Source organism: Malus domestica, chromosome 17, assembly GCF_042453785.1.
Source record: "Malus domestica chromosome 17, GDT2T_hap1".
Classification (NCBI taxonomy): domain Eukaryota; kingdom Viridiplantae; phylum Streptophyta; class Magnoliopsida; order Rosales; family Rosaceae; genus Malus; species Malus domestica.
The window spans coordinates 539,042-563,610 of NC_091677.1; the positions used below are offsets into that span (position 1 = coordinate 539,042).

The following is a 24,569-nucleotide window of genomic DNA, read 5'->3' on the forward strand; positions in this document are numbered from 1 at the left end:
CTTTTTTTATTTAAAATTAAATATAAATAATACCTGACGAAAACTGGCCGTACGATGTACGATAAACGGTTAGGATGTGAGGATTCCTAGGATCCCCACAAAGAGGATCCGGAGAGGATCCTCATCCGAAAGACTTGACTAGTCCTCAAGGATTGACGAAGAACTCCTCTTTAAAATATTGTGGCTTATTAATAGAACTTCGTGTTTATGATCGAAATATTCATATTATACATCACTATGTAAAGATAATCTCTACAAAAAATCAAATAAAACCAAGATCGTTTAGTCATTGAACTATATAAGAACAAATTGACAGATTTTGTAAAATCATTGACTAACGACCTTAGTTGATTGATTTTTTGCAAGAATGATGTTACAAAGTGACTTCTAATATGAACAGTTTCGATCATAAACACTAAGTTCTGTGAATAGGTCTCGAAATATTTTGAGAAGGAGATCCTCCTTGACCTTAAGGAGACAAGATTTTCTCTCTTCCAAGTTCAACTGGATTGGAAGTGTTTGTTGTGGTGTATGGAAGGTCGAATGGGGAGTGATTCTCTCTGTCTTTAGTCCTCCAAAAGTAGCTAAAACTAGGGATACCCTAAAACTAATGGTTAGAATGTTGACAGATTTGAGTAAGCTTGTCTCAATTAATTAATCATGGTTTCAATTATATACGGTGACTCATTCACCAGTCTTGTCCCAAAATCATCTCATGCAGAAAAGGAAAACAAAACAAAGAAGCTATTCATATTACAGAATACTCAGTTCCATGTGCAGGATGTCCATTTTTAACACAGTATCGATGACGTATCAACAAAATGTCCGATATAGCCCTACCGGACTAACATGATGCATCGCTCGCATTTGCATAACAAATTCTGCAACTATCAACATACTTTCTGCAAAACCAGTTATATTCAATGCTTTGAAGCGAATTCATAAAATCAGTTTACATGCATAAACTATGAATGTTCTTTCTGTAAAGGACTCTTCCTTTATCTTCGACATTCCTCTGCCCTGCGTAATTATCGAGCCCACTTGTAAGACAGTATGAGGTCTAATCAAGGATGTAAGCACGAATGGTTAATGACTATGACTGTCTCTAAGCCTACAGCAGCTATACCCTTTCCCTAAAGCTAAATACTTAACTTCCAGAGATGCGTGTGGGGGCATGCAAATATTTCTGGGCCAGCAACCTTGTCCTGATGCCTCCTCCTCCATCCATAAGATACTTAGACAATGATAAACAAGACAATTGGTCAAATCCAAACCTCGATCTATAGCTATTAACGTCAAAATTATACCTGCACATGAGGTTTAGACTATTACAAGTAACAGAGAGAAAACAACCCTAATGCTGCATCAATGACATCAGTGATATGCAAGTAAAGTTCAATGACATCAGTGATCTGCAAGCTATCTTATAACGCTGGAAGTGAATGCAACATAATAGTAATTTATCGTAACCATATTCAGAAATCTATACTTCACAATGAAACAGGTAGATTTGCTTACACCCCTTTTCCCCTCGGGTGCATCGTTGTGCTACTCCAAAAGACAATTGTTTATCAAGTTTATGGAGATTTATGTGAAACATTATTACGCGTTGATTAAAGCTTACATGCAACTTTACTAATATACTTATGCATACTCAAACCACCCTTCAATTTGTCTACATGATTTGGCCTTGATAAGAAGAGCCAACTACAATCTTGTATCTTTCTAAATGTTTCTCTCTACTCAACCACCCTCGGACCCTTCTAGCAATTGGTGACGTCTACAGCTTTTCGGAAATCCTCATGAAAAGATGTTATTCTGTTCCTCCTCCTAACATCTCTTTTTATAGCCAGTCTTTGTTTGCAAACTAAATCTATATATATTTTCTTTCATCAATGTTTACTTAAACAATATCAACATCAAGCCCTCCAACACCTGAAAATGAAGGTAAGTGTAAACTCTAACCAAATTTAGAACGAGAGATGTTTTCAATCTTTTTTACTTTATCTTAGCATTACATTGATGCAGTTATTACAGTGGGTGCACCACAAATTTCGGCACGGTAGCATTGAGCCTTTCAAGGATCTCACTATTGGTATTGCTTCCTACCACCGTACATTTCATCTTTTCCCCATCTTAAGCACTAATAATTCACACATAATCAGGTTACAGAAATTAGCAAATAATCATTGACTTTACTATATATTAAGCTGCAGTTTAGAACTAACTCGGAATCTCAAGAAAAAGTTGGAAATCAAGTGGCCTCACGACCGCTGACCAACTTTTTTTTTTAGTACATCGATATTTTTACACTAAGGGGAGGGGGAGTTCGGCTAAGCCACACAATAAACAACCTAGTTTGGTATCGAATTTGCCATTCACGATATTCGAACCAAAGACCGCCGACCAACTTATACTAACTAATGAAATCATTCAGCCATATCACACTGACCAGTTTATTTGGCCAGCCGTGCAGCCTCTGAGATGACGTACTTATACGCACGTATCAACCCTTTCTTCCAATGTGAGTAACAGACCTAATTCTTTCTGTAACTAATTTCAGGGAACCCTTGTGTTTGCCTTTCAGCTCAGCCATCACTTGATGACCAAGATGCCTATATGAAGTCAAGCTTTGGCTCCAGATACAGATCTACATCCTTGGAGCCACCTGCAAGGGACCGAGAAAAATCTTTTTCTGAATCTGAAGCCAAGAGAGAAGAAGAAACATCTGCTATCATCTCAGAGCTTTTTCCTGGCTTTCTCACCATTGGAACTCTTGGCTCAGAGTCAGGTATCAATGAGCCCGAAACACCAACTTTTGGGACGACCTTAGAGAACTTAACTCAGCAAAAAGCAGAGGTGACTGAAAACGACTTGAAGCTGATCAGATACGAGCTAGAGAAGTTTCTTGATGCTGAGACAAAGGAAGAAGGGGTTCGTGTATCGTCAGCAAGGGACAGTCATGCTAGCTCTGTTACACCCAATGGAAAGCAAATGGAGGAGTCCGAAGATGAAGAGTACTGGAAGGATGCAGCATGTCCGCTCAAAGGATATCTCTTTGGGTCCTCAACTGAATTACCAGAAACAATGGAAGCAAAGAAAGAAAAGGCATCACTGCAAGAGCTGTTTGACAGGACCAAAATCACAACTGATTATAAGGAGAAAAGTGAAAGTGAGGAGACAGAAGTCAAGTATAAGCATAAATCTGCCATGGGGTTCATGAAGAAGATGATTAAAAAGTTCCATGCTTCTTCAAAGAGCTCAGGTGGTGATGCAACTGATTCTGTTTCCATCAAGAAGAAATGTGGTGAGGCATCTGATTCTCTTTCAACCAAGAAGAAACCCCATAAGGTTGGGTTCCTATAACTGGATCTTCCGAGAACAGCGCATCTGATGACGCTTCATCACACACACACAGATGTACATGACTACATACACACATACATCATTCCCTTGCAATAATTTCACCAATGTCATCCCACATACAGCTAAGTCAAACACGATACTCCAATGCTGTCAATCTGATCTTCAGCATCTAGATCAAAGAAACATCAATGGTTGTTTATGGGATTCAGCACGCACAAAGAATGTAACACTGACACATAAATTAATTGTGAGAAGCAAATGTAGCATGAAAATTGTCTTTGTTAGCATCTCCAGGTCTTACAATATGATCTACACACTCAAAGTAAGGTGTTGTTTCCAGTTTACTGACCCCTGGAAAACCTAGCACCCCGCTACAGAACCTTGTTTATCTAAACCCAATAGTAGTGTTTCCATTAGATGTCTTCATTAGAGAACAATCCTTCTTCGAATAATTTCTCCCAAACTACCTGCTGTTGTCTTATATTGAGGATAAAAAAGAACCTATTACTTCAAATACAACTTATTGGTCCTTTTGTCTGGCATGCAGGTCTTACGCATGTTCCATAGAACGATCCATCCTGAAAGCTCTATTGCTGCTAGAGAAGTTGTCAAGTCTGAGAAATACAAGAAGAAGAAAATTTTCAGTGCAGATAGTGGTTGTAATGAAAACATGATGCTCAAGGGTGGAGACAACAGAAGGTTCCCTGAAGGGCCACTGGTAAAGGAGGGGACTGAAAATTGTAAGAAATACATGAACTTCCCCCAGTACAGGCTGAATGGCAGCACTTACGGGACAAGAGCAGAGCACTGGATTAAAACAGATGCAGAATGTAAGTATTACTTTTTATACGCCGATAAACTTTGATTTAGTCCCTACATGTTTTGGCAAATCAAGTACAGAACACCAAAAATTTGGGAGAACAAAAAGTTCAAACTCTACCATCAGCCTTCTTCAAAAAAAGAAACTTTAAAAGAAACCACACCGAACTGAACCTATATCCTAACTCGCCGGGCTCTATCTAGACATATCATAGCAAGTTTTTACACATATGCACCCCATCATGCATTCGACGTCTTCAAAACTGAGCCTACTACGAATACATTTAACAGTCCGGTACTATTTGCATTGCAGATTTGGTGTTGGAGCTGTAGCAACCGCGGTTGTAAGAAACAGACAGATGCCGTCCTTCGTGAGACAGAACGTCAATATTGTGCTTTGTAATATTATCTTTCAATGTACGTCTTTGTGAGTGAGCTGAGTGTTGCTAAATCAAGAAAAGATGAAAAATACTAGATGGTATTTATCTTCCTCCAGTGTGGTGATGAAATTGAGTCTTGTGAATAAGTTCTATCTAAATTTCCGAATCAATAAGCAAGATTTTGATCATCTACATTTCTTATCGAACGGTTACGACTTAAGAAAAATCCACGGTTTTCTTGAATAAGTACTCAAATTAGTCATACATATGCATCCAAGATTTTATGCATCCAAGAACACCATAGGTGACTAGCAAGTTATTCGAAAGCGAAAACTAATAAAAAGATTTGATATTTTCAGGCCACAGATTCGTACCTTTTCTCCGGAAGCGAAAGGCTAACATCACTGAGGAGGCTGAGCTCAGTCCCCGGCGGCTGGTAGCTGACGTTGCCGACATATTGAATGATCAGAAAATGCAGCAAATTACGTTTTAGGGATTGTGAATTTGGGGAAGTAAGATGAACTTACACATTGGGATTTCCGGAAATGGAGACCGAGAGAAAACCAATATTATCTCAGCCAACTTACTCCAGCGCTCATATTGTACCTAAATTATCTATTACTATCTTTTTAAACCAAGATTACTATCTAAATTACCCCCACAAACCCAATCCGCTTAATTTATCTTTACATTAAAAAATAAAACTAAAATTTGCCGAAGCAGATATAAACCTTGAAAGGCACTCTCTACGCATTGACCTTGGATTTGTCGGAGCAGATATAAATGTTGAGCTCAGCCCCCAACGGTTTGTAGCTAACGTAAAAGTGGTGGATTGTTTGGTAGTTGATCTTCCTTTATAATTCACTTTGTACCGAATTCAAACCATACTTTCTCTCTCTAATTTAGGGAGTTACAATAAAAAAGACCCAATAAAAATGATTTTATTTTAAAAGTTACTTTAAAAGATAGTAATTAATGCTATAAAATTTTCCAAATGCTACTTAACGTGTATTCAATTTCAATTAGGATTTTGAGATATATCAATTAATTTATATAAGTCCATGGAATATGATGTGCTTTTAATCGATTTTTTTTTAAGATTTCATGGAAAATATGAGCAAAATTCAATTTTCTCAAAATCTAGAAAGAGAAGACGTGAGATTTGTGATTACTTAAAATACTTTACGAAATAACTAAAGTATTATAAATTTTTATTAAAATTCTAATTGAATATGCCTAGAGTTTTCAAAAATCACTTAAAATTGTAATTGAATATCGCTATGTTTATGAAAGAATTAAAATTAAACCTCAATTAAATACGCCCTTTGAGCCTCTTTATTTTTTTTTTTGTCAAACGATAAATCTGTTAGATTAGATGTTGGATTAAAAAGCCGACGAGGTTCGAACTTACAGTAATTGTGCAAGAACAACACTTCTCTACACCATTATGATAGAGGCCCACTTGCCATCGCTTATAACAATTGACAAAAATTAAAATGGAAATTCACTAGGAAATAGCTATGCTCTGTCGCAAATTCGCATACCGGGAGCCAAAATGCATATAGTCGTAGATCTTATTAGTTATCTTTAACGTCTTATTCCTGACCGTTCCCTACTCCTCGAGGGTCAAGCGACGTTATTATTGTGAACACGCTTGTGTTTACAATACTCGTACAAATTTCTTCTCTCCCGGATGGCAGTCCTATGCGTGCGGCCTTCACTTGTCCTCTTTCTCCACTTGCCCTTGGAGAGATTTTTTGGTATAACCGGTACGTAGAGCGGTACATCACGTGTTACTATACAAATGGTAGAATATGTATGTTAAAAAGTTAATAATACCACTTGCAAAAGTAAGGATAAAAACACTTAAAAATACTTGCAAAAGTACAAGGTTGTCGTAGTATAGCAGCTCAAGTAAGGTTGCTTCCACAGTGATTGAATGAATAATTTATGTTTAAAACCAACTCTTAATTAATTATTTAAAACAAAGTTTGGAAAATGTTGATTTTAGAATTTAATATAATAAAAACGAATTTAAATTAAGAACAATTAAATAAATCAACTAGAAACCAATTTAAAGAAAATCAATTTGTAAAAGCCCTAGGGTTCAGTCGTCACCTTAACAATCTTACGTAGTTATTCCAATTACTTATAAATTACCCATGCATATTTCGAATGTTAGATTTTCCTAATATATGTTCTACTTGGAACGTCTAACATATAACGTATATCTAACATGCAACCCGTCCAGACGTTCGGATCAAATATGAACATGAAAGACTCATTAAGTTTTATGAAAATCCTTTTGAAAAACCATGCGACCCTTAAGACGTGATGTTCATCTTAAGTTAAATTACAATTATTAACCACAATAAGTCAGCGCCAATTTCAAGGAACATTTCGACCAAAACTGCATTAAATTACCTTTCTAAATATCCTAATGGTTGCGAATACACTTAGATAGTTTAAAATGGTGATTAATAATTCAAAACATGCATGCATAATATCATAAGTAATTAAATAAAAATTACATATTCGGCTCAAGACTTCGCCCTAGCAAAACGGATTAGTTACAAATAATCATAAAACAAAATATTATTAAGAACATAGAAAGAAATTGTCACATCCCCGCCCGGGGCGGATCACTTCCCCGGCCCGGTCCACCACTGTAGCACGATATTATCCGTTTTGGGCCCCAACCACGCCCTCAGGGTTTTGTTTCTAGTAACTCACGAGCAACTTCCCAGTGGGTCACCCATCATGGGAGTGCTCTGGCCCTCTTTTCGCTTAACTTCGGAGTTCCTATGAAACCGGAAGTCAGTGAGCTCCCAAAAGGTCTCGTGCTTTGTAGGAATGAGAATATACATTTAAGGATCATACCCCTGGGTGATGTGAGATGTTACAGAAAACACCTTGAAAGAAGAGTACAAATCCTCCAAAATAGTTCATGTGTTTTCCCCACTCCTTTTTTTCCCCAAACCCTAATGGCTAAATATCTTTATTTATACTAATACAAAATAAAACCCTAAAAGGGTTTAGAATAAAACTAGGAAACATAATAAAATAATAAAATAGAAAATAAAATGTTTCATATTTGAACTAAAATTCGGACTTGTCAGAAAACCAAACTTTTGATCCCCAAATCAACTCCGATTTGGTGCCCAAAGGTCTCTTTTGAAAGCTTAAGTCGTCCCCTACAAATCCTCAGAATGAATCTTCCTCAAAATATACCGTCTTGACCTCCAAAATACCCAAAATGTCTAGAAACGTCAATCTGAAAAAGCTGCGCGCTGGATCTTTATTTCATCGTCATAGTTAAACAGCTTGGTAGAAAAATCTGAAACTTTGATACAATAATCTTGAAAGACTCACAAACCTTCTCTAATTGGAATTGTTTCAAAATTCGTCCATTTGATTACTTTATGCTCAAGAGGAAGTCGAATGTTATACATTAGAAATATAATTTAAAGTATCAAAATTTACACAAAATAACCAATAAATTAATACTAAGATTATGGTAAAATATATAGTAAAATATTGACTCCTCAAATACCCCCAAACTTAACATTTTGCTTGTCCTCAAGCAAAATAAAACTCAAAAAACAAAAGAAAAACTAACAAAGTACGAACTTAAACAAAACTTAACTAAGACAATTTTCACCTTCAAGTTGCAATCCATAGAAAACTTTAAAATTTAGAACATATTTTCAAAGTTCCAACGAATCCTATAACAGAGTCTAAGCCAGTCAATTAGAAAAGAATTCACAAACTTCATTCGGTGTAAAGTGAACCATCATAATTAAGGGGACTCGACTAAAACCTTTACCTCTCATCCCTTTTATTTAAAGGAAAACTAACGAAAATTCTTCTGTACTATTTATTTTTAATGAAAAATGGCAAATATATGTGTAAGTGAATAGTAACAAGAAAGTTAAAATGTCATTCTTCATTCAAAGTGAATAGTAACGGAAGTGTTTCGTTAAAACTTCATTTATTTAATCCTTCACACACTTATATAGTCATTTTATTTTATTTTATTTCGATTTTATTTCTCTTTTTTTTTCTTTTCATAATAATTTTTTCTAGTCATAGTAGTGGTCGTGCAATGTCAGTTCCCTTAAGCTTTCTAACCAACCCCACATGCAAGCTTTAGGTCAATGTCTCCCCAAACCCTAAGGCTTTAGCGTACTAAGTGTAGAACACCCCTAAGAACTTATTAACTCGAGCTAAAAAGGCTACAAAACCAACTAACCACCGTGTCTCATGCCAAGACTCTACCGTTTGACGCGAGAATCACTGTTGATCAGATAGGACTAGCTCGGTTACTAAGCAAAGTCTCGGGTGGAACAATTATTATTTTATTTATAATAATAACAAAACTTTATTTTATTTAGAACAAAAATTAAAAATTAACTTAGATGAAAAGTAAGTGCTTCAATTTCACTCCCCACAAACCATGTTGGTGTGAATGTGCAAATTTTCAAAGTATAACTCATAAATTAGTGTCTAAGCAACGATAAATAGAAAAGACTCTATTGTGGGATCAACCTTCACCATGTCCATTTGGTCTAACATTTAAAATAATCTATGAATATTAACTTAAAAAGAATGAATTTTTTTATTGGACTCAAATTAAAAATTTTACTTCCCACCTCCAAACTTAAATCACACATTGTCATCAAGGTGTGGAAAAAAAAAAAGACTACTCTCTAGAACAACAAATTAAAAAAAAAAGATCGAGCAAAGGCAAACAAAATAAACTAGGAAAGGAAAAATAAAAACAGAAAAAGAAAATATAAAATAACAAATAAAAACAAAAGAAAATAAAAGGGATTGGACAACCATGATCATGGGAAACCGAGGCGCTGGCAAAATTTAAAAATAAAGCACAAAAAATGCATGGCTCCGGGGGTTAAACTCGTGACCTGCTGATCCAACATGAGGCGCTAAGCACACGTGCTGATGGAAACCCTAGCAGATTCATATTATTATTATTATCTATTCTAAAATTGAGAAAGGATTTAACTGTAGCTTAGCTATAGTCAATTTTGTGTCCCTTGATTTCATCTTATTTACAAGAAACCCATGAGATTTGGGATGGGTTTGAAGGGTAATTATTAGAACTTAGAAGGGTAATTTTGTCAGCAGGGTTTAGGACGGCTTACCCCTTGATTTTACCTTATTTACAAGAAACCCATCAGATTTGGGCTGTATTGGAAGGGTAATTATTAGAACTTAGGGTAATTTTGTCCGTAGAGTTCGCCGCCTTCGACTTCTTCTTTTTCTCTCTTCATTTCTCCAACCTCTAGCCCCAGCGCCGCTCACCCCTATTCTTCTCCATTTTTCTAAAAGAAAACCCTAGCCACTCAATTTCTCTAACCCTAGCCGTCCCTTGTCCAATTTATCTCAACCACGGCCTCCATTTTAGCAGCTCCACCCCGATTCCATCCGCCTCCCTCCCGGCGAAGACTTTGGCATTATCAGGTAATCCTAGCTCCGACCCAAACCCTAACATTACAGAAATTTGATAGCGAGATTCGTTCTTTCCCAAACCCTATCGTGTTTCCATAAGTTTGATAACGAATGTTCGTTTTTTGGAATTTATAAATTTTGTGTTTTTGTTCTGTAGAAGCATGATTTGAGTATTTTTTTTTTAAAATTAATTAACAGGTTGGTTTTAATTGTTGCGTAGCTCATGTTCATTGCAGTCTAGATCCCAACAACCCAAGGATGATATTTCCATGCTAGGGCTCTAGGATCGTCAACCTATGGATGATATTTCGCTCAAACTCGCAGATCCATGTTCGATCCTCCAGTTTCAGAGCAAAACATTGATCCAGTTCCGAGATCCACAAAAAGCAAAGGTAAAGACTCGGTTTGTGCCTCAAAAAATATACTCTCTTCCCTGTTGTGTGCATCTCTGACTCTGGATTGCTGAAAATTAAGTTCTTTGCACCCGAACTACGAATTTTAGCATATTTTTTTCTTTCGGATTAATGCAATCACAATATTATTTTGTTGATTTATTTACCATTTGTTGTTGAATTTATTTCTGTAGGAAAGGTACTAATTACCGAAGTGTAAAGGATAAGATTTTATTGTACTACCTGCGCTCAGCAGCTCAGTCTCTCCCCTCCTACTCCAGTTATCTTACGTTTTCTGTTATGCATTTCGCATTTCTTGGAATGGATAATAGATAACTACATATTCGAAGTTGGGGATAATTAGGTTTTTATTTATTTAGTTTGGTTTTTGATTGGATAATATTTTGATTTGCTTTAAGAGTTCTGATCTTCCACTATAATTGTAATTTGACATTGCTACTATTTTTAATATAGATTTATGAACTAATATTCACACATTTGAAACTGATATGCAGACCATCATGAGGATCACCACACCTATGATCATGTTCATGATCCTGGTGTTTCTTCTGTCAGCATAGTTTGTGAAGGGAACTTAGATCTTGAAAAGGTAGGATCTATGTTTTGTCTTATTTCGCAATATATTTGATAATTTATTCTGTGTCTTCCATGTGGACCTGTTGCCTTTGAATGAGACAAGTACACATTTGAGGGCCAGTTGCATCCAGAGTCTTTGTCCAGGCATGTATGAAAGAAAACCTGACAAAGACTACTGATTTCGTTTTTATTTTTTCAGGCTAACATATGACTTGGTACACTGTTGTTTGAATGAAGTGAGGACATATATCGTATGAAAGGTCTTCTATCAGTTCAAGGAATGAAAGAGAGATTTGTCTTCCAGGTGAGACACTTGCTGCTAATGGACATTGACATCTTTTTTATGTTAACGGATTTTTGGATCGTGTCTTTACTTTCTGATAAAGAAGTTCGATTTTAGCATATTTGTTTCTACGGATTAATGCAATCACAATATTATTTTGTTGATTTTTTCACATACGTTTATGGATCAAGGATTTTGGTGCTCTGAAAATGCCCACCCGGATATTTTTACACCAAGTGTATATGGCAACCCAGGCATTCCAACTTGCTCAGGTACTTCAATCTTTTCATATTTTGGTAATTTTTGCCCCTGTTTGGTTGCTGGGAAGGAGAGGGAAAATAAGAGAAATCATCAAAGTTGATATATATCATTTGTTTTTAGTACATTGATTTTTATTGTGAGAAATTATATGATTATTTTTTTATAATTACCTGTGGAATGGAATAGTATTAGCTAAAACTCTCTCACTACTCAGTTGTATCTATAGTAAAAAATTGATGAGTAGATGGTCTACAAACCTCAAATTCCCTCCGTCTGTATATTTGCAGTTGCTTTTCCTTTTAAATCTTCTCTTGCAAAGAAATTCAAAGGCCTCTAATTGTATTCATGGACTATAAATGTAATTATACAACTCAAGGGCCTCTAATTGTATTCATGGATTATAAATGTAATTATACAATGTACATTATTATTTAAATATAAAAACCTATAATTTATATATAAAGTCAATTTAAACTCATTAAAATATACGATCTTTAAATACAAAAGTAAATTTGAAAGAAGTTTAAGTAATATATGAATGCTATATGTTTTATTATGTTCAAAATTGAAATTGGAATCATGCTATTCTTTGATATGAATGAAGTATGGTGTTCTCCTTCAAAAAATTGAAATTAGATCTCTTCATCCCCTTAATTTCATTTTCTATTAGCAAAGAACCGGGATACCAATGTACTAATGTGTATTGTTTCAATTTCTATGTTTACTAATCTTTTCCCAGGGAAATACTTCATTTAAGGAAAAGCCTGAAATAATGTTGTCGAAGTGCTATACTGAAGCTATCAGTTTGAACATGATGTGTGCAACTTAGATTGCAACCATACAACTGCTTACTTGGAGGTAATAGTCATTCTATTGCATGCATATCTTTAGAATCTTTATTTTTATTTTTATTTTTTATTTTTTATTTTTTTATAACTATTGATGAAAGCACTGCAGACCAAATCATGTTATATATGCTTATTGTAAACAGTTCTGTCTGTAAATTTGAAACCCAAATTAACATAATTTTTCCCCTGTTTGACCATGCATTTATGAATGTTGGATTAAAATTTGTTTATTTTTGGGAAGAAATGAGACGGTTGGTTTGAGTTTTAGAAGCCTTTGTTTTTCTGCCTTTTATGGCAATGAAAAAAAGTGGGAAAACGTTGGTCTTAATTGTAATTTCCAAATTCTTTACGCTGTTAGTAGTTAAAATTAAGGGAATGGCTATTAATATAATTTTTGGTGTATTTCAAGCTTCTAATTCACAAACTGGGTGAAGGTCACAATAAGTATTAGTTACTATGAGAGTGTTGGACTATCGTCATTCTGGAACCAGGTTTAAGAGGGCCCTGACAATGACATTGAAACGGGTATACAACCCTCTTCTTTTCGTCTTTTAGTCTTTCGCTTACTCGAGCATATGCTGTCATTTAAAATTAGTGGTCCGGTTGATGTACCTGCAATATCAGTAGTTCCTATCTTTTTAATGGAGTGATTCCCTTTCTTGCACATGTAAAATCTTGATGTCTGCAAATGCACATATCACATAACTGTTAACACAAGTCTTGCTTCTTTCATTTGATTTTGCAAGGGTAAGCTCTTAATCTTTCCTCTATCATTTTGTAGTTCATCCTATTGTTGTAATTTAGAGCTATTTTAATGCTCTTAATCTGAAGCCTCCCGAACTTTATAATCTTTTTGTAATTATCTCAGACTGAAAATTAGACTACTAATAAGTAGGAAATAACAGTCCTGTAACATCCAAAACAAAGCATAATAAGGAAAACCCATATTGAGAATGAATTATGTATTTGAGGCTCTATTTTGTCGACTTTGCCTATTACCCTGGAATCATAAGCTAGTAGTATTCCAATCACAGTTTTTCTTTTTACTTTTGATGTTGGAACCACAGAACGAAATATACGATTTTGGAAATCTTATTTTCGAAAGATAGCTAACGTAAAAGTGGTGGATTGCTTAGTAGTTTAACTTCCTTTTTAATTCATACCATACTTTATCTCTCTAATTTAGGTAGTTACAATAAATAAGAATCGATAAAAATGATTTTATTTTAAAAGCTACTTAAAAAGATAGTAATTAATGCTATAAAATTTTCCAAATGCTACTTATCATGTGTTCAATTTCAATTAAGATTTTGAGATATATCAATTAAGTTATATAAGTCTGTGGAATATGATGTGTTTTTAATTGATTTGTTTTAGAGATTTCAAGCAAAATTATGAGTGAAATTCAATTATCTCAAAATCTAAAAGAGGAGACGCGAGATTTGTGAATGCTTAAAATACTTTACGATATTTCTCGAATTCTCTCGATTTTTTCAAAATCAAATCCTAATTAGAAATACCTAAAGTATTATAAACTTTTATTAAAATCCTAATTGAATAGGCCTAGAGTTTTCAAAAATACTTAAAATTGTAATTGAAAATCGCTGTAGTATTATAAACTTTTCAAAAATCCTAATTAGAAATATCGAAGTATTATAAACTTTTCAAAAATCCTAATTAAAATTGTTAGATTAGAAAGACAACGAATTTATTTTGTTTTACAGCAATAGAGGGGTTATCAGCACATGTTTCTTACCTGACCTGCTATGGGTTTGAAAGAGTCATTCGCATAACTGTGGTCGAGTCACTCAGTGCGTTTAATAATTTTATTTTCACCATTAAAATTACATTTTAAACGTGTATTTAATTTATATTTGCAACTTTCACATGGAGATGGGACCAGGGAGAGTAGAGCGTGTCGGTCCACGGCTTACAAAGCTCTGTGGGCAGTACTACATTGGGTTGGTCTTCTTTGCAAATAGGGAAGGTGCGTCTGGGACATATGATGAGGCAAAAGAAGTTAGAAGGTGCCTATTTTTGCCACGAAAGGGGAGGGTTTCAAGAAATTCACTGGAGGAGCTGAGGAGATATGGGTGTGTTGGCTTACTAAGTCTAACTTGGTGGCAATGGTCCCTTAGATTGATGATTGATGCAGCCTATTGGAACTGGTATTTACTTCTCAATGTTTGAGAATATATAGAGTTATTGAAAGTAGCTGACTTGGATATCTCACAGCTATAGGATAGATATCCAACTCAGCTACTTTCAGTAACTCTCTACATATTCTCAAACATTGAGAAGTAAATCCCAGTTCCGGTGGGGCTGCCTCAATCATCAATCTAAGGGACCATTGCCTCCAAGTTGGCCTTAGTAAGCCAACACACCCATATCTCCTCAGCTCCTCCAGTGAATTTCTTGAAACCCTCCCCTTTCGTGGCAAAAATAGGCACCTTCTGAACTTCTTTTGCCTCATCATATGTCCCAGACGCACATTCCCTATTTGCAAAGAAGACCAGCCTCATGTAGTACTGCCCACAGAGCTTTGTAAGCCGTGGACCGACACGCTCTACTCTCGTTGGTCCCATCTCCATGTGAAAGTTGCAAATATAAATTAAATATACGTTTAAAATGTATTTTTAATGGTGAAAATAAAATTATTAAACTCACTCGAGCCAATTTTTAATGTCGTCCAGTTAGGCAACGCTCTGATGGCTATGGATGAGAATGAAGTCACTTTGAACCGTAGGGTTGTGCTGGTCCAAACTCGCACTGAGTGACTCGACCACAGTTATGCGAATGAGTGTTTCAAACCGGGGCAAGGGACAGGCGGTGCGGCGGGATGGAAGTTGATCTGGGGTTTTGGCTTTTGGGCTGCTGGAGCAGGGGATAGTAGGTTCAAACTCGGTACTTTGATTTTGTTTGTCCAATACTGTCTGTTTAGATCGCTTCACATCCTCTTCTCTATTTTACTTTTTTTCTTTTTTCTGTTGTATGAGAATTGGAATTATGAAATTCATTTTTTTGATTGTTAAACTGAATTAGATTGGGTTGTCTCAGTTATGAGATTCATACTAATAATTAGAATAATTATAATTATGTGTCGCAGAGACATGTATGGGTTTTCGACTATGACAGAAGGTGAACCAGCCTTTTCTCACTATGAGGTGTATGGTTCTGGAAAAACATTTGCTTCCCAAATATTAGAGTCGTGCTTGGAACCTTATCAGACTTTCGAAGAAAGAATAAAAGTATGTGAAATGGCATTGCTGGATACGGCAATTTGTGACCCTGCACAAAGGATTATTGAGAGGTAATTTTATTTACAGATCATTTCAATTGCCTTATATTTGTATGAAGTGTCTAATCAGGTAATTGTTTGCAGTTTGTTTTCTTGGCTTCAATCACTTATTTAAACAACTGACTTATTTAAACAACTGTGATCGAGTCGTATGGTGCAAGCTTTGATGATTTGGAACCACGACTGAGTCGTGTTGATCTATAACATTTTTGGGAGTGTTGTCCCAGACAACGACATAAAAAAGCGGCTGGAGCGAGTAATAATTTTATTTTGCCATTAAACAATTTTTTTTTTCTTTTTGTGAGAAGAGCCATTAAGCAATCTATATTTAATTATATTTGAGGTTTTGGCAGGGGTATTAAAAGAGTCTTACCAAGCTATGTGGGGGCATACTACATCCGATTGGTCATTTTTGCAAGTGAGGAAGGTGTTTGTCAAACTTTAGATGGAGGAGAAGATGTCCCAAAAGCCTATTTTTGCAATGCAGGGGAAAAGTGTCGAAGAAGTTTTTTCGCAGGAGCCAATGAAATCTGGATGTGTTAACCAAGGAAGGAAAACTTGGATGCATTGGTCCCATAGATCCGTTGACATTTTAGTATTATTCAATTTCTGATAGCTGAGTTTCATGGCCTCTGTGATAGTAAAATAACACAGATTCTCCAAAATTTCAGACATGATACATCTTGCTGTAAAACAATTACTGGTTCGAGTTTTTAGTTTTTTCAGTCACGATAACTCAAATTTGGAGAACCAGTAATTATTTTACAACAAGGGGTATCATGACTGAAATTTCGGAGAATCTGTGTCATTTTACTGTCAAATAGGTCATGAGACTCAGCTATTAGAAATTAAACGATACTAAAGTGTCAACGAATCTGTGGGACCAATGCATCCAAGTTTTCCTTCCTTAGGTAACACATCCAGATTTCCTTAGCTGCTGCAAAAAACTTCTTCAACCTTTTCCCTTGCAACGCAAAAATAGGCTTTTGCATCTCTTGTACAAATCTTCTCCTGTGTCTAAAGTCTAACGAGCACCTTCCTCACTTGCAAAAATGACCAATCGAGTGTAGTATGCCCCATGTAGCTTGGTAAGACATGAACTGACAAACTTCACTTCTGCTCTTTTAATACCCTACCAAAACCCTAAATATAATTAAATATAGATTGCTTAATGGTTCTTCTAAAAAAAAAAAGATTGTTTAATGGCGAAATAAAACTATTACTAACTGCAGCCGCTTTTTTATGTCGTTGGCTGGAACAACACTCCCAAAAATGTTATATATCAGCATGACTCTGCATCTCTGGCAGTTGTGGTTCCAATCATCAAAGCTCACACTATACAACTCGATCACAGTTGCTTCAATAAGTGATTGAAGCTAAGAAAACAAACTGTAAACAATTACCTTATGAGACACTTCATACAAATACAAGGCAATTGGAATGATTTGTAAATAAAATTACCTCTCAAGAATCCTTTGTGATGGGTCCCAAATTGCCGCATCTAGCAATGCCATTTTGCATACTTTTATTCTTTCTTCGAAAGTCTGATAAGGTTCCAAGCACGCCTCTAATATTTGGGAAGCAAATGTTTTTCCAGAACCATACACCTCATAGTGAGAAACATAGGAGGCTGGTTCACCTTCTATCATAGTCGACAACCCATACCTGTCTCTGCGACACATAATTATTCTAATTATTAGTATGAATTTCATAACTAAGACAACCCAATCTAATTTAGTTTAACACAGAGATAAAAAAAATGAATTTCATAACTAAGACAACCCAATCTAAATTAGATTAGGTTGTCTTAGTTATGAAATTCATACTAATAATTAGAATAATTATAACTATGTGTCAATCAAACAAATTATTATCTGTGTTAGGCTAAGCCCGTAACTCAAATTAATGTGGCACGTTTTCATCTTAATTTGTGCCAAAGAATGACCCAATGAGTTCATTAGATTATTTTTACTTTTATTTATTTATGCATAACATTTTTTCTAAGAGCAATTCTAGCCCTAAAAATGCATTGACAGTCAGCCTATTTAATCCATTCAAATGAATAGTAAAGGATCCAATAAACAGTAATTGACCAAATGCATTTCCACCTTTAAAATATGCGCTGGCACAATCTGTAGTCAATTTGTATTAAAATATTATTATTATTTTTTTAATAAAATAATTTAGTTTTAATTTCGGATAGGATTTTTAACCAATCTTATCATGTCACGTGTCATTATCCGAAAGTACTATTTTGTGGATAGATTTCCGATAAGATTTTAAATCAATTCTGACACGTCACTTGTCACTATCTAGTTACAATGATTTAGTCAAGATTTCAATAAGATTTTCAACCAATCACGTAGTGCCACGTGGCATTACCCACAACCTCATCATTTTTTTTTTGTTTATATAAACCGTACATTCATACTAATTCATACACCAAACTCAAAATTGATGAATATATTTTCATTGTCCGTCATACTCGTGTTTCAAGCAAACCGAAAAAACTTTTCCAAGTGTATGGTAAGTGCATTTGATTTTTTTATTTCTTCCTTTACAAACTTTACGTTTGTCTTATGCATTCTCAGTTTTATATGAATTTTCATTTCTCTTTATATTTCAAGAGTTTCGAGGCGAGCTTTCAAATTGTTTCAAGAGTTTAACGACTTGAGTGCAAGTTTATATGATCTTTTGTATTGCAAGTATTCGTATTGTATCAGTAAGTACTTTTTAGGTGTTGTTTAACGGATGAGACTTAAGCCCTAAGAAATTTACTTTTACATACTAATAATTGTCAATAAGACCAAATATATTCAAGGTCGGAATATTAATTTAAGATGAATTAAAATAGTTTTCCCTCAATGTTTACACTCTAAACATTGGCATGCTCGACAAAATCTAACTAAAGTTAGTAGCTATTTTAAGTGAATTTGCTCAACTAGCCGATGATAACAAGTTCCACGGGTACCATGTTGCTGTCCTCGTGCCATGAAAGTTCTCCTCCAATCCAAGAGGTAAGTTAGTCGTGAATCGTGATAGTGTAAAGATGAAATAAAATATTTCTCAAAGGTTGCCAAGAACAAGGATTTATTTTTAGCTGTATAACTTTTTCAGAGTCTACATCTTGTAAATTGACATGCTCCACTACATCATAATAACATGACTTATTAGTATGGAGAGAAATTTTGCTCAACTATCCGAGAGGTAAGTTTGCTGTGACAGTGCCCCTCTTCGTTTCTGCAATTTTTATTATTTATTTTGTAAACACAATTGCTACGATGCCACTTATAATGTCTATAACATTTATTTTAGGATTCTTGCACTTGTTTTTTAGTTACGTCAAACCCTTTTGAAGTGTTTAACGTTGGAATTTAGGGTACTTAGGCATTGCCTTGCCAATAAGTTGAATGTTTTTTGTGTTTTGATGCGCAGGAGGGCATCGCTCATAACGCATTGACATGAAACCTTGTTTGAAAAGAAAACAAAAACTTCAATACATGTGAATTTTAAAGTTACCTTTTGAAATTCTTGTTGCAAGTATCACAAGATACAACGGACAAGTATCCAACAAAATTTTGCTGGTTCGAGTTTACTAAATCTTTGCAGCATGGTGTGAATTTTGCTAGTGGATACATGGCCACTGTATCTCGTAATACTTACAACAAAGTTTGCAAGAGGTAACTTTAAAATTCCCATTGAAGTTTTTGTTTTCTTTACTAACTGATATGATGAATTTAAAAGTGGACCACATAGTTTCTATGTTTTTTTTCCTTTGGGAAACTGCATAAGGACATTGGTAAAAAAAAACTTAAATGTGTGAAAAGCTTGTTATGAATAGTTATGCAAGGGGAAGTGGGGGTTGTAAGCTATCTTTCGAAAATAAGATTTCCAAAATCGTATCTTTCGTTTGCAGGTTTTACTTCTGTGGTTCCAACATCAAAAGTAAAAGGAACAAATGTGATTGGAATCCTCGAATGTCATGGAATACTATTAGCTTATGATTCCAAGGTAACAGGCAAAGTCGATAAAAAAGAGCCTCAAATACGTAATTCTCGATATGATTTTTCCTTACTATTCTTCTCTTTTTGTTTTGGATGTTGCAGAACTGTTATTTCCTACTTATCACTAGTCTAATTTTCAGTCTCAGATAATTACAAAAAGTTTATAAATTTCGGGAGGCTCCAGATTGCTATCATTGGTGCTGTTGAGAACCGCAAAATCTGCCAGGTGATAAGCAAGATCATCGTGTCTTGAGAAGTGAGTCACTTCCAGGATCTGAATTAATTGAACTTCCCAAGACACGATGATCCTGCTTATCACCTAGCAGATTTTGAGGTTCTCAACTTCACCAATGATAGCAATCTCGACCCTCCCAAACTTTATAACCTTTTTGTAATTATCTGAGATTGGAAATTAGACTAGTGATAAGTAGGAAATAACAGTCCTGCAATATCCAAAACAAAAAGATGAGAATAATAAGGAAAAACCATATCGGGAATTACGTATTTGAGGCTCTTTTTTGTCGACTTGGCCTGTTACCCTGGAATCATAAGCTAATAGTATTCCATGATGGATTCCAATCACAGTTGTTCCTTTTACTTTCGATGTTGGAACCACAAAAGAAAAATCTGCAAACGAAAGATTCGATTTTGGAAATCTTATTTTTGAAAGATAGCTTACAACCCCACTACCCTTTGCATAATACTATTCATAACAAGCTTTTCACACATTTAGGTTTTTTACCATGTATCTCGTGGTACTTACAATAAGAATTGCAAGAGGTAATGCAAGCGCGTTGCCCTTTGAGGCAGTCAAGGTGGTCAGATCTGAAGGTGCTTCGAGAGGAAGACCTCTTCCGCTGTTGTCTCAACCTAAGCCAACAAATGGGTAAATTACTAAATTATTTGGATTTGCCTGATATAATATTGTTGATTTAGTCATTGTTGTACTGCTACTTGTGAAATTTTTTTCGTCGTTTGACATCTTCAATTACAGATTTGATTCTATGTGATTTTGCATTCTGAAAGCCTAGAATATAACTTGAAATTGAAGAATTACTTGTAAAAAAATTTCGTTGTTTGACATCTTCAATTACAGATTTGATTTTGTGTGATTTTGCATTCTGAAAGTCTAGAATCCAACTTGAAATTGAAGAATTACTTGAACAGTTTCTGTTCATTTTATATTGCAAAGTTCTGATTTGATGTGTGCAATTGCATTGTGCAACCCTAGATTTTGGGGATAATCAATTGTTTGTTTCTTCTACATTTTGAGAGTGTTGTTCTTGTTGCTGTGTGTCATGATGGTTTCTGCCAGTCATTTAGTCTAAACTTAGTCACCGATTTCATCTTGATTCCCAGGTGTTTCTAACACCGTCACTGTAAAATTGGATGAAACTATGTGACTTGGAAATTTCAGCTTCACTCCAACTATGTGAAAATCTTTTGAGTGTATCATATGAAGTTTGTAAAACTAACAGGGCATAAATATTCTTTGTAAAATGATGTATTACTTCATTATGAAGAAATTGAAACATTGCATAAGTTACTCACTCTCACCACCTTCTCTCTCTAGATTTTCTCCTGATTCTTATACTTTGATCGATCTATAGTTCTTATCAAGTTGTACTGCATCATCATTGTAATGTTTATGATCACCCACATATACATGTTTTGTTGCTTCAAACAAAATTGTCGTCGTTAAGATTAACATGTGAATATTTTTCAATGCAGGTTTTACAAGGATATTGTTCCACACTGGGGACGTTAAATTCATGTAAGTTGGAAAGATTTGAATCCCTGACTGTTTGTATCTTGATAGCCATGGAATTATCATCGGATATTTCGAGAGGAAGCGTGTTGCCCTTTGCCATGGCTATCTTCTCGAAATCTCTCCTCCTCCAATCCTCCCTCCGGCAATGCAAGCGCGTTGCCCTTTGCCCCTTTGAGGCAGTCAAGGTGGTCAGATCTAAAGGAGCTTCGTGAGGAAGACCTCTTCCGCTGATGTCTCAACCTAAGCCATTAAATTATTTGGATTTTGCTGATATAATATTGTTGATTTAGTCATTGTTGTACTTCTACTTGTGAAATTTTTTCGTTGTTTGACATCTTCAATTACAGATTTGATTCTGTATGATTTTGCATTCTGAAAGCTTAGAATCCAACTTGAAATTGAAGAATTACTTGAACAGTTTCTGTTCATTTTATATTGCGAAGTTTAGATTCGATGTGTGCAGTTGCATTGTGCAACCCTGGTTACTTGACACATAACATATTCAAATTACTAGGTAATAGATATTAACTCGCTTTGCTAAGGTGTGACGTGTAAGCTGACATAACCGTCTGTTAAATCACTTCTAGGTTCTTTTGTTGACAAAACGTCACCTTCATGCCTAGGCCTGAAAAATAAAAATAAAAATTTCTTGGCATTTTTAACATGTATGGTTTGTTGTCTTGTGGAATAAAAAAGAATGGAATTTTAACGAAAAGTTTTAGGTGCTGTTCGATTTAACGAAAAATCACATTTTTTATACTAAAAAGTCAATAATGGTACTATTTATTTTATCTTTTATTTTGTACTTATGGTTAAAATTTAAAGTTTTTTAGTAATTTTCATTATGTTTTTCCTAAAAAGAAAGTGAATAAGCGGGTTGGTGCAAACCATATCATACTTAATGCAGAAAACTTGATGATTTTATCGGGTGGGAAAGCGGGTTGGTGCCAATATGAGAAATTATTGGCTTTCCCATATTTGGGAAAAGATTTCCAGGCTTATGAGGAAATAGGGAGGATGGAAATGCTGCCCTCCATCCACAGTTAGGGGCTACAAGCATGAATACCCGCGTTTTGCTGTGGGTTTTAAGAACACCGTTTAAGACAATACTATTTAACATAAAATAAGTTTTATATATCAATATTTACATGTCTGTTGTTTAAGAAGGTAAATTAGCAACATATTACCGTGATAAAAAAATTAGCAGCATTAAACTGCTCATTATTCAAAATATTTAGATAGACTATGAACATGTTATTGAATCTAGATTTTCCTACTTCACTGTTTCCAGCTCATCTTCATCTTCATTATGTTGAGGTTTAAGGTTTCAGCTAGTTCCTACAAATTTTGAAAAAAAAAAAGGAGTTGTTAGTTCGTACATATAAGAAAACAAAAGGGGAACATAAGTAAAACTGAGATATAGTTCATTTGTGATCCTGAAGGTGCAAATGAGATTTTTGTTTCCCTCTATTTTCATCTGCTCTATCAGATGCAAAAAAAAACTAAAATGAGTGCATTCAAACCAACCCATTTTTCGCACTTCAGTCCTATATCAAATATATCTCAGTGATACTAATTTGACAGTCGGGGAGTTCAAATAAATCACTTGTAGCAACAAAAACAGTCAAAAAACAAATGTGTATGTAGAAATTAAAATAGTAAATAAGGTATCATTATGGCGAAGATGTAATAATTTGATGTGATTAATTTCACAAAGAAACCATATATAAAGGAATCTTGTGCAAACAATGCAACATTAGAGTGTTAAAAAGCGATTGAGGATTATTTGAAGTATGAGAGCAACAACATACAAATGAATAACATGTAAAGTTAAAATAGAGAAGACATTGTTGTACAATGTTGTATTGGAGGAGGGCATACATATGTAGAATAATATATAAGGTAAGCTGGAAATGGAATTTGTTATTCTAGAAAAAAAAAAGGATTTTGCAATTTTCTCTTATGGATTTTCTCTGTATTCGCATTTTGAAATAGGGAGCTCTTAGTGTGGATGGTTTGTTAAATTTAACTCAAAACAGTACAACATATAAGTAAACAAATGGGGGACACATAACCAAAAGCTAAGATGGAGTTTTCTTATGATAATGAGGGAGCATATATAACCGTTTTTTGCTCTTTTTTCATTTGCTCTATCAGATACAATGTGTGACAAAAAGAGTGCATTTAAATTAGAAAGAGTTGACAAAAACTAAAAACTGCTTTATAATTGGACAAAGAGAGAGGAATATAAGAAGAAACAAAGAAAAGGCCCTTTAAATTTTGGCAGAGACATTTTTAGCAAGTGAACAAAAAAAAAAAACAGAGGCATTTCCAAACAGAAACTCAATATCAATATGCAGCGAAAAGAAGATAATGACTAAGCAAGGAAAAAAACAAAAAAAAAATATAAACCTGAGCATCGACGTAGAATTCTTTCGAATGCAATACTTTCCTTTCAAATGAAAACTTTTAGGAAAATAAAAAACCAAATGAAATAGCATGGCAGAAAAATTGAGGGGGAAAATAAATTTAAAAAAAAGTAAATAAAAAAACAATGAGGACGATTGATGTTGTCCAATGTACTTAATTTCTCTCGAGTATAAAGACAGCTTACATATTTATTGACCATATGAGATCAGTAGTTGATATAATTAGTTCAATCGCAAAGGAACCCAATTCAACGCTTAAAGCTTAAACCTAGCTTATCACTGCATTGAAATGACAAAGAAAATGCTTATTATATCCATCCTTTCTATCATTCATTAGATATATCATTAGAATGCCACTGATACCAATGATAGATTTCATTACTCTGCACATATAAATTGTTCAGCCAAAACAATTGTTCATAAAAAACTAAAGCATCCAAATGCATAAAATGAAGATATATCTATATCTAAAGAGGAAGGCATATCATAAGCTTCAGGAATATGTAAAGAGAAAGGTAAGTATATGAATTAAAAAAAAAAAATTGAAATTGAAATTCTTATTTCTAAAGAAATTTAAGACAAAATAAGATTAGATTATAAATTAAACGTATAATAAAAGTAGATTCAACACTACTCTCTCAGTAGGAAC

The 24,569-nt window shown here is 34.6% G+C and overlaps 1 protein-coding gene and 2 long non-coding RNA genes across 16 annotated transcripts; 2 read left to right on the forward strand and 1 right to left on the reverse strand.

The window, feature by feature from the left end:
- The first annotated feature begins 2,022 nt into the window (after positions 1–2,022).
- LOC103425780 (protein LAZY 1-like) lies at positions 2,023–4,875 on the forward strand. Its single transcript, XM_029097690.2, has 4 exons — positions 2,023–2,095; positions 2,588–3,351; positions 3,914–4,196; positions 4,499–4,875. The coding sequence occupies exons 1-4, from the start codon at positions 2,023–2,025 to the stop codon at positions 4,516–4,518; spliced, it is 1,140 nt and encodes a 379-aa protein (XP_028953523.2). The 3' UTR covers positions 4,519–4,875.
- On the reverse strand, positions 3,628–5,408 carry LOC103425779 (uncharacterized). The gene is made up of 2 exons (XR_527999.4): positions 4,940–5,408; positions 3,628–3,980 (listed from the first exon to the last, which is right to left on the reverse strand). It is a non-coding gene; the product is annotated as an uncharacterized lncRNA (long non-coding RNA).
- Positions 5,409–9,850: 4,442 nt separating this feature from the next.
- Positions 9,851–21,933, forward strand: LOC103404172 (uncharacterized). 14 transcript variants are annotated; one of them, XR_011577866.1, is made up of 9 exons: positions 9,851–10,049; positions 10,258–10,429; positions 10,945–11,039; positions 11,226–11,330; positions 11,501–11,581; positions 12,310–12,428; positions 12,828–12,943; positions 15,245–15,322; positions 19,152–19,292. It is a non-coding gene; the product is annotated as an uncharacterized lncRNA (long non-coding RNA). The 14 variants fall into 14 exon arrangements; XR_011577868.1 differs by having other exon boundaries at positions 15,245–15,311; XR_011577869.1 differs by having other exon boundaries at positions 15,245–15,307.
- The last annotated feature ends 2,636 nt before the right edge of the window (positions 21,934–24,569 follow it).